The sequence below is a fragment of the Nicotiana tabacum genome, chromosome 15 (assembly GCF_000715075.1).
Source record: "Nicotiana tabacum cultivar K326 chromosome 15, ASM71507v2, whole genome shotgun sequence".
NCBI classification, from domain to species: Eukaryota; Viridiplantae; Streptophyta; class Magnoliopsida; order Solanales; family Solanaceae; genus Nicotiana; species Nicotiana tabacum.
Genome location: NC_134094.1, coordinates 123,343,583 through 123,354,879, shown reverse-complemented (window position 1 = coordinate 123,354,879; position 11,297 = coordinate 123,343,583). Strand labels below are relative to the sequence as shown.

The following is an 11,297-nucleotide window of genomic DNA, read 5'->3' as shown; positions in this document are numbered from 1 at the left end:
ATTGATTATGCTTATGATAGCATTATCTATGTTAGAAGATTATTATTATTTTAGGGATATATATGAACTTTTAAATTAATAAGCACTGAAATTATTTAAATTAATTATATTGTAACTAAAGTTTATTATGTAACTTAATTCTATAAATTAATTTGAACTATGATTAATATAATTTATTCGTTCTTTATGTAGATGGAATATCGTAGTTGGATGTATAATAGGAATTATCCTAATCATCGGTTTTTAAGGAAGTAATTTATAGAAGGGGTTAAGGAATTTATTACGCATGCAATGTCACTTGAACCGTTTCGGATTGGAGGGTTGATTAGGTGTCCTTGTGTGAAGTGCAAGTGTTTGCAATTTTTTGGATCGGAGGATGTTAAGGCTCATCTTTATAAAAAAGGATTTATGGATAATTATTTTGTGTGGACTAGTCATGGAGAGATTGATGGTAGTGATGGTGTATTTCATAATGTAGTTGTTGGTGAAAGTAGTAGGTCGGTGGAGAATAACGTTCAACATCCTAGATACCATGAAATGGTTGCGGATGCTTTTGGGATGCACTTCGATTTTGAAACCCATGAAAGTGTTGAACAACCTCCTAACGAAGAGGTAAAATATTTTTATGAACAGTTAGAGGCCGTTAGTCATCCACTAAGGGAAGAGAATAGCTACTCTTGTTTATTTAATATAATTGCTATGTTGCAGGTTCTAGGAATGAAGATGGAGATGATGCTAGATAAAAAACTCATTGAATGGTGTGTATTGCTAAACAAAGTATTGAACTTGTCAATATTTAGTTGAGACTAGTTTTGAATGATGATTATATTTTTATTTTGTTATTGAACATTTTAGTAGTTCTTGTTGTGGTTGTTATTAGTTGTTGTGGTTGTAATTAGTTGTTGTTGCTGTTGTTAGATAATGGTTGTTAGTGTAGTTAATAGTTTTTGTTAGTTAATTGTTGTTGTTGTTGTTAGTATATTAATTATTGTTGATTAATTATGGTTGAATGGCAACAATGTAATGCTGCCATTATAGGATGGATATTGGTTGTAATTGGCAGGTGGTGTAGCTCAAAAATAGGCATTTTTGCGCAGTTTTTACCCAGATTTCCGACCGAATTCGGTCGGAAATTGCAAATAAATTCTCCAGTTTATTGAAATTTCCGACCGAATTCGGTCGGAAATTATGAATTTATATTTATTTTTATAAATAAATTAACAATTTATTACAATTTACAACTAATTATTTAATTAAATAAAATTATTATTATTTTAAATTTCCGACCGAATTCTGTCGGAAAATGAAAATGAAAAATAATAATAATAATAATAGTTTCCGACCGATTTCGGTCAGAAATTTGAAAATTAAAAAAAAATATTTAATTATTTCCGACCGATTTCGGTCGGAAATTAAAGTTTGACAGTCAGTCAACGCTTTGATGTTTTCGACCGATTTCGGTCGGTACACGTTTGCGACCATTGTTTTTCCGACCAATTAAAATCGGTCGGAATTCGGTCGGAAATTATCAATTTCCGAATGATTTCGGTCGGAAATAGCGGACGGAATTATACTTTTTTTAGTAGTGTACGCAAGAGCACAAGATGTTTGAAACGGACTCAGTCCAGGTAATAAATTTTTCTTTCTTAATTTTTTGGTTTGTCCTTGGCATCAAGATGTGTTTTATGAACAAAGAAAATAACAAGTTATATCATATAACAGTTATTAAATAACTCCACATTAATCATGCTAAACCATCCTTTCTCTGTTTGTACTCAATCTTAGTGCATAAACTCATAGAACAAAAGTATCTCATGGAAATAGTGCAGTGTGGTATAGAGTAATTGTGTTGTAATTCACAAATAAAACATAATTTCTCCGTCCCAATTTATGTGTTATATTTCTTTTTAATCAGTTCCAAAAAGAATGTCATACTTCTTTATTTAGAAAGAGTTTCACTTTAAATTAAAGCACAAAAGCAAGCACGCCAAACAAACAATATGCAGAGATTTAGAATTACCGTCATAAAGATAAACATAATACGTGGAGAAGAAAATGTACCAATATAGATAATTCATAACCTTTCTGAGAGTGATGGAGGAGGAGCATTAAGTCTTCCATGACCATGGCAGGTAAATATATTTCTATCTTTTGAGTACAAACCTGTTTCAATAAGATAAATTCAAAGTGAGAACAAAACTTGAACATTCTCTGCAAAGTAAGAAATTGAAAAGAAGATAGATAAAGGAGAAATGATAGTAAGCGATTGCAATCATACTCATTTATATAATAAGTTAGATGAATTATGATGGTTGGAGAGGTTATGTGTTTTAAGTTTAACACAAAATTAACAATTTTCTAATTTTTGTTCTGCTTCGGTAGTTATTAAATTTGAAAATACCAAATGATGACAAAGCAATGCGGTAGGTGATCTTTCTATAATTATTAATCAATGTAAAGTCTTTCCACAACACGTGAAAAATACATTATCTTTGTCGGTTCATCTAAATAAATAGAGAAAAACGGGAGAAATGAGAAGTTGTTATCACCACCATTATAACAAAAAGGAAAGAAAGATAGACTAGTAGGCTATATTTAATTTTTTGAGATATGACTGGATTTTATGGCAGAGATATAAAGTTCTTCTGGATTGTCCTTTTCCGGTGAAAGAAGACGCGATGTATATTGCAAGTGATTAACTCCTCGAGATGGAGAGACCATAAGGATAGAAAGTTGTCTGCCAAACAGATTACATTGCTTTTGAACGCACAAACTGTATAGCCATGATCTATCAAAACTCAAGCTTCAAAAAGGGAGAATCTAGAAGTTCAATGTAGAAGTAATTTCTTTCAATAAATTCATCAAACACTTGTGGCACAAAAAGTGTTACCTAAAAATGTAACAAAACCCAATTAAAACTAATTTAGGTTTCAGGTAGCAGCACCCGCATGCCCCATATTAAACCCAGTTCTATTAGAAGTGTTCTTCTACCAAGAAGAGGCAAAAAGAAAAAGCAAGAAAACCAAATGAAAAAAAAAACTTAAATCAAATTTAACTGAAGATTTAACCAATCGTTTAGACCACAAATTAAAGCAGAAGTATTATATTGATACAGGTTGCATATGAAGACAAAAATGCAGAACATCAGAAGAGAAAATCCAAAATAAATAACAACAATAACAACGGATAATAGCAGACAAAAAAATGAAATAAAATAGAAGAAAATTTGAAAAAAAAAATAGCTGACACACTAACCTGAACCTTGTAACACCCAAAGTAGAAGACCCATAAATGTAGATATTTCAAGCAAGAAACTGATAAAATAGGAAGAAATCCCTTAAAAAAAGTAATGAACAGAAGATTGAAAGAGAGGAGGATGAACTAAAAAAAGTGGAAGAAGATTTAAGAAAAAATTGTGGTAAAACCCCAAGCCGAGAAGATGAAGGGAAAGTGAGAGAGTTAGGAAAGAAGATGAAAGTGTGGACGGTTCTAGAATTATGTGGTAGTGTATGAAAAATAAAATGACAATTTGGTCGACCAATCATGGCTTTTCTATATAATAGAAATAAGTGTCAATATGGTATAGCAAGACCATTGTTCTACTGCCTTAAGGTTAGAAGATGTGTTACCTATATATGTAAACATATGTTTCTCCCTAATGCATAGTTGATTAAAAAACAGGCTTAATTCCACAAATAACAGTGTTGCAGGAAGAAGCTCAACGATAAAGGCATTTACATGCTGAGATCCATTGTTTCAGAGATTATTAAGATAAAAAAATTACTTACAGAAAATTTATCATTATTTTCGATTATGATTTTAATATATTTTAGTATTTTCACCTTATTTTTATTGGCCTTCCAGAATCGAAGAGGAGATTAAGGAATATAATCGAAAAAAATAAAACAATGGAAAAATTAAAAAGAATATGAAAAGAAGTATCTGACCATATTGTAACTTGCATTGATATTTGTTTCTCTTTTCCTCTTTCTATTTTGGTTTATGTACTTTTCATTTCATGTTTTATTATATTTGAGAGAAAATTTTAGAAAAACAAAAGTTTTACTATTTAATGGAAGAAAGAAAATCAAAATCTAATAAAAATATTTATATTTATGATTTCATCAATTTATCAAATTAGCTTTTGTATGTATATGCTATGTACGTGACAAAAACAAAGTCTCAATCTCAACAAAGTATACAATTTTAAAAAAATAAATTACTAACATCATTTATAGTCGCGTAGAGCGCGAAAACATTCACTAGTATACTCATAATAGCAGCCACGTCAATTGATTTAAGCTTCTTTTTTTTTTCCAACAGTTATTTGATCATTTTCTTAATAAACTGTTTTTTAAGTGTCAAATTACAAAAATGCAGTATAAAGAAATAATTTAACATATATATTATGAAATACTTTAATTAATTAATTGTATTTCATTAACATATGAACCATAAAACTAAGAAAAATAAAGTTTTTATTTATCAATATAAGTATAGTTAAGTATAGATACCTAAAAGCAAAAAAAAAAAAGAAACGAAAATCATAATTCTTTAAAATTCAATCCAAAACCAATTGGCAAGCGTCTAAAACCAAATTTTTACCTTTTGTTACGTGTGCTCGAGTTGTCCAAATATTTATCCAAAAGGAATTGGGCTTAATTATTTCCAGCGTATAAAACCAAATTCGAAACAAATTGGGTAGATTTTGAAACCATAGACTAGTCGAACTTGGTTTCGGAGAAGCTCTATAAGTTGAACACATGTTATGTAACAGGAAAATTGGACTGTTTCGTTGAAGAATGGATTTAGTTTCTGTGGCTTATTCGTTTATTGAACGAAAGCTCTTTCCTTTTAAGCCGATTAGAAGAAGGGATGCAGTTCCCTCCTGTAGTAGAGGATATATATGTAACATCCACCCAAATATAACAAAGGTAAACTCTCTTTCTGTCTCTTTATTCGTTGATTTCCCTATATATATATCATAAAACAGTTTGTTTTCTGTGTTTCTTTTGACCTAGTTAATTATTATAATGAAGGCTCGGATTCTTTTTTTGCTTTCGATTTTAAAGCAATCAACTTTTGGCTTAAACTGTTTTATTTTGCTTTGGCTTCATTTATTGCAGTCTCACATCAAATTGTACTGGGATGTATTCACGAAATTATTACAGTATCAACAAAATAATACTATTTGCGACTCTAGCAATGTAGTAATGGAGGAGACGTTTTGCCTGTTGCCGTTGTTGTCAGAGTATGAGCAAAATAATAATAATTGCTACTCCAGCCATATAGATATAGTAATGGAGGATAGGCTTTCTCAGTTGCCGGATGAAATTCTTGTATCAATTCTTTCTCAGTTGACATTGAGAGAAGCGGTACGCGCAAGTTCCCTTTCAAGTCGATGGCGATACCTTTGGATGCATGTCACACGTCTAAACTTTGATGTAATCTCAAAGTTTCCATATAAAACGCGGACAAATTCAGATTTTCTTAAAAAGGAAAGGCTGAGGAATATCAATTGTATTAATCAAGTTCTGAATTTACACACATCTCATACTTTAGAAGAATTCAATCTCTGTTTTCCTTTTGAAAATAGTTTCAAATATGAAATTGATAAGTGGCTCAAGTTGGCATCATCAAAGAAGTTCGAAAGCCTTAAACTATTCTTGCCAGTCAAATATTGGTTAAAACATGATCGATATTCCATTCCCATTGAACTTTTAAATCACGGTAGTGGTGATGCTTCACTCTTTGGCTTCGGGGCTCTCAAAAGTCTAACTCTAGAAAGTATTGATGTGTGCAATCAAGTTGCCAATTTGTTTCTCTCCAACTGCCCTCTTCTTGAACAATTATCTATAAGATATTCTCGGGTATTGAAGCATTTGGAAATTGGTCCTTCCCTCAAGTTGAAGCATTTGGAGATATATTTATGCGAGATAGATTACTTGGAGATCTGTAATGCCAATCTTATCTCTTTTAGTTTTATGGGAACGGAGGAAACAAACTTGCGTCTAGAGAATGTTTCTTCAGTTGTTAACCTTCAGCTTAAGGTTTTTCATGGATCGCTTCTTAGACCCGTTGATTTGATTACGACAAAATTCAACCAAGTGGTGAAGCTTTCACTTGAAGCTAATTCTCTCCAATTGAGGGTAAGCGATTTCCCACTTCCCTAAAAGAAAGTTCTGGTGCCTTATTTTTTCGACTTCTTTCTAACTGTTTTATCTTCCTCAGTGTCTTGATTTTGATCATTCTTTTCCGAAATTCAACAACCTCAAATGGCTTATACTGACTGTTGGCGGCGCTACGGATAATACTCCACTTGGAGTTACTCCCTTTCTGCAGGCATCTCCATACCTCGAAATGTTCGAGATCAAGGTAGAGGCTTATTCTTTTTCTTTTGAAATATGGTTAAATTAATGCGCCCTTTTAGTTTTGATCAGGTGTTCAATCTTTAGGACTCAATGAGGGTACTTGAGACTATATATGTTATGTATCATGTCTTGCTTTTGTACCTCTACCTGGAAACTAATGTTGGATGTTTGCAGAGGAATGTAGTACTGTTATAGTATTTTACAATACCGTGTCTAATGAAGGATTAGCATAATCTATATCCTTGTGAAATTCACTAATAATAAACCCATTTCTTTCATTCATCCCTCAAAATTCAAATACACACCTTCAATATCTGATTCAGATTATAAAGGAATGAGTTACTCCACTATATTTCAGAGTATAATTGTATTATTTTTTTTTTCTTTTTCAGATTAAGTGGTATGATACAAGGATCTATGATAGAACTATTATATCCCTATGGTTTCACAGTCCGTTCCAACATCTCAAAGTGGTCAGATATGAAGGTTATCTTGGGGGTAGAGCTGATGAAGAATTTACAAATTACCTTCTTGAATATTCTTTAGCGCTCGAGAAATTCATCATTAGTCCTTTTTACGATCATAAGAGTTCCAAAGTTGAGCGAAGAGCCAGAAGTCGGGCTTGGCGGCAGCTACAAGGAAAATTTCCCCAAGGAGTCGAGCTGGTGATCCTTTAAATCACCCTCTGAGCACCAAGATTTATATGTAACAGTTATGATTTACAAGCACTCTAAATCTAATGCTATATGCAATACTAGGAGCAGATGCAGTAATTTGGAGTAGTGTTTACTTGTATTCGTATATTAGACATTCTCTATCAGTGCTATCTTTAATATTTGTAAATTTTCTATTCTAGTTTTCAACACAATCAATCTATCTATGTTAACCGTGTGATTTGGAGTAGTGTTTACTTGTATTCATAGAAAGTGGGCAAAATCCAATGTAGCACTTCTGTCATTTTTATAACTAGATGCATATTATATGTTCTTTAGTATTACGATTATAAACATAGAAACGTGTATCAGAACTACAGAACATCGACAATTCGATCTCTTCTACTTGTGATGGAGTAATATTTGAAGTCATTTGAGTCAATTTGACTACTGCTTTGGTTAGCACCATTTCGAGAGAACCTAGACTTAGTAAAGTCAAGAAAAAAGGAAGAAAACTTGACCTTGCTTGTAAAGACAGAGAAAATATATATTATAAAAGAGGTCACGGTAATTGAACAAAGAGAAAATGATAAAAATGGAGACTGCAGATCACGTGATGGAAACTCTAGCTGTCTAGAGAAAAGTATTTTGTTTACAGAATGGGCAAACAATATCGCTTTATTTACAAAAAACACTTTTAGGGAAACTGAATTAATAGAAGGCCCAAGTCCTAATAGGTGCCAAAAGAAGATCTAAAAATTCAAAGGAGAAAGAAACTTGGTTGTTCCTGCTTAAACTTGGTTATTTGGATATAATTTTTGTCAAACCATAGATTATACTTTATACCCTACGTCCTAAGTGTAAAATAATTTACTGTACCTTTTTATAACTGAATAAAAAATTCATGAAACTCAGATGATAATACTCACCAACATATCAAGAGGTAAAAAAAAGAAGAGGAGGAAAATCAAAGGAAAAAAAGGACACAGTATGTAGATGGGGGTTAGTGGCAAGGGATAGTACCATTTGCTTTTCGTATTTCACTTAAGAACGGAGGTTACGTGCTAATCCATGAACACAAAACAACTGGTATTTCACTTAACGAAACATAAATTACGCAACGACTAACTAAAAACCGCAACTTTGAAGTTCTGACAATTCAAAAGTTGGAGAAGGTTTTTTTACTAGTAATAAGACGATCGATATTCATTAATAGCGACATACAATACACTTAACAAAGTTGCATAAACGGAAATTAAAGGACATACATATATAGAGAAAGTAGTGATTTTTCTTCTGAAGGTTTTAAGTCTCTATGGCCGAACGGAACTATACTTGAACGTAATGTACTCCCCGTATATTTTCTCCAGCTCGTAAATTCTTTTGTCCAGTTTATGCGTCGCGGCAGAGTCACGCGGATCTGCATATTTAGTACACACAGTTCCTCTCCATGGATTGTTTTCGTTGAACCTCTTTTGCAAGAAATTCTTCAAGTCCTGTGCAGTTTTTTCTGTGTCCACAACAATTCTACCATGTTCCCCTATCTGTTTGTATAAATTGTCACCCCTCTCGTCAATATCTTTTTCTCTCTTCGTGTGCTGGTCAATATCCTTTGTTTCCACAATGTACTCTTGCAAGAACTTATGTTGAGGAGCATATTTCTGCAAAATACAGAAAAACATTTAAACAAGTGCGCGTTACTATGTTATACGACATTAGTTAGTTAATGAAATAAGATCAAATACCGGATCGTTAAGTATAGCTTTGCCCTTGTTATTTCTGCCCCCCATCGTTTGAGTAAATAGATTGAGAGAGAGAGATTGAGATGTTCAAACACATACCTTCACTCCCTTTTTATAGCTGCAAATAAGACGTACTTTAAGTTTGGGGGGTTGGAGGGGGGTGGGTTAGTTTGCTGGTCCTTTATTTACTTTCAATGAAATATGAATGAGCTAGTCGAGACAAATTCAAAAGTATGGATTTAAAATGCAGTACGCTTATAGCAGATTGTTTCTGAAAATGTTGGTGTTAGGTTTATTAGAATTTTTTGAAAAATAAAATAGAAAATGGGGATTCCATTGCATTAATATTTTTGTAAATAGTAAGAGTACAACGATTCTGAGTTAAAAAATTAGACTAACAATGTCTTGTACCTTACAATGTACATAAAGAAAAAAGACAGAAAATAGTCAAAAATCAGAAAATTTGCATGTTGGGAACTTTTTGTATAAGTTGAAACGAAACAGTGTTGAAAACTAATTTGCACATAGTATTAATGCAGCCAAAGATTAAGAGAAAAAGAAGTAATAAGAAACATTACCGTTTAAAATTATTTGAAAAACCTTTTCCAATAAATAAATAAAATTCAGAACCAAGAAGAGAAAAGCTAATTAAATTGTTTTTCCCTACTCTAGAAACTATTAGCCAGTTTCCAAGACTTAAGTTTGATTCACAAACCAAAAATATATTGGAGGTTAGCAAAAAGTCTTTTGGAAAAAACTTTGAACCTTTAATTTATTTATGATGGGATTTTAATTGTACTAAGATTTATGATAATAACAACAGATACCCCTCAAATCAAAACAAGTTAGAATTGGTTATATGAATCCTTACAGAACATGCAACTAGCTTCAATTAAGCTCATCTTAGGCCATTTGTATAATTGGATTTAGGTTTAATCTTTATACATAAATATAGACTTCATTACTTGGAAAATAAGGAGTGTTTGATTATCTTGTTCTTTTAGAAATATTACTGGAAAAAAGGATTTGGAAAACTAAATTTAAGTTGATTTTGGAAAAAATGGTATAGTTTTCCAAAACCAAACCGATAAGGTTTGTTATTGTGAATGTTTTCTGAAACCAAATACCATCAAATTATTATCACCGAAACGATTTTACATATCAATGCATAAGGCAGTATATTACAAACTTATAATTCTAATGAATAACTTGGCCACTTGATCGCTATTCCATGGCTTTCACCTAAAAGTTTGACAAGGATCACATATGAATGCGATTAGCTTGTTTGAACCACTATATATATGATGAGTGGTATTTTCAAATCGAAAACATAATGGAACTTTATTTCATTAATTTTTCAATAGATCATAGAATTAAACCAGTCAACGCAACTTCTGCCAAATCTTGAATGTTAAGGAGCATGCAAGTTTCATGCCAACAAAATCAGATTTTTCTTTAAAAAGTAACGAATTACATGCAGACGACCTATTCAAAAAGCACATAACATGTCTATGTTTTTGTCATGCGAACTTTTATAGTATCAAAAAACAAATGTTATATATCTCAGTTGAAAATGGCGTGATCATAAAGTTGTTATTGTTGGGAAATAATAATATCTCGCTAAGGATTAATATCCACGGTAAATAACAATAACACAAGAGAGTAATAATGATATCAAATTTTTTAACGGAGTAAAATACAATACCCGAGCGTAACAATATATAATACTAATATAATATTACAACTTAGTAGTGTCAAGAGACTATTACACCTTTAAAAGAAATAACACTCTTTATTTTAAATATCTCACTACGATATTACTCTCACTCACTATTTATCTCACAAACTACGATGATATGTGTTTGAAACTGAACAAAACACTCGAAAAATTGCCGCACTCTCCAACCAATCAGAAGATTGGTTTCTTTAACTTGCAAATCTGCAATTTGCATATAGTGGTCACAACCAGAAATCAACTAGCAAATTGGTTTTACAATTTGTAAACCAATTTGTTGTTGCCGCCTACGATTGCCTCTTATTTCCTCCAATTTCTTTCTTTTTTATTTCTTTTATTTAGTGACCCCACAAATATCTCCCTTAATCAAAATGCCTCTAAGAGGAAAGGTGGTAACGACTGAGATAGGGTGGCACTGGAAATAGGGTCTAAGCTTTCGTGAAGCTATGACGAGTGCCAAGGCCAGTTTCTCGAGGTGTGGGTATCTCGTCTCAGCGTTGACGGGTGTTTTTCTAATGTAATAGATGGGAGATTGCGTACCTTTTCTTTCTCAGATCAAGAATGCACTTACTGCTACTTCGGAGACGGCCAGGTAGACGAGGAGATGTTTTTCAGGTTCGGGCTTTGAGAGTAGAGGTGGTGATGACAGATACGCCTTCAGTTCTCGCAGAGCTTGTACGCACTCGGGCGTCCACTCGAGGCCGTTATCCTTTTTGAGCACGCTGAAGAATATGTGATATCTGTCAGATGACCGCGAGATGAATCTTGATAGGGCGACGATTCAACCAGCCAACCT

General features: G+C 32.4%; 1 protein-coding gene across 1 annotated transcript; it reads left to right on the top strand.

Moving 5' to 3' along the window:
• The first annotated feature begins 4,803 nt into the window (after nucleotides 1–4,803).
• On the top strand, nucleotides 4,804–7,167 carry LOC107798451 (F-box/LRR-repeat protein At3g03360). The gene is made up of 4 exons (XM_075231865.1): nucleotides 4,804–4,934; nucleotides 5,127–6,149; nucleotides 6,232–6,375; nucleotides 6,764–7,167. The coding sequence occupies exons 2-4, from the start codon at nucleotides 5,214–5,216 to the stop codon at nucleotides 7,046–7,048; spliced, it is 1,365 nt and encodes a 454-aa protein (XP_075087966.1). The 5' UTR covers nucleotides 4,804–4,934; nucleotides 5,127–5,213; the 3' UTR covers nucleotides 7,049–7,167.
• Nucleotides 7,168–11,297: the final 4,130 nt, after the last annotated feature.

What these genes read in the sequence shown, in the direction of transcription:
- LOC107798451 (XM_075231865.1), top strand. Translation starts at nt 5,214, where the DNA reads ATGGAGGAGACGTTTTGCCTGTTGCCGTTGTTGTCAGAGTATGAGCAA. An exon ending in CTAATTCTCTCCAATTGAGG is followed by an intron (nt 6,150 to 6,231) that starts GTAAGCGATTTC and finishes TATCTTCCTCAG; the next exon opens with TGTCTTGATTTTGATCATTC. An exon ending in TCGAAATGTTCGAGATCAAG is followed by an intron (nt 6,376 to 6,763) that starts GTAGAGGCTTAT and finishes TTTCTTTTTCAG; the next exon opens with ATTAAGTGGTATGATACAAG.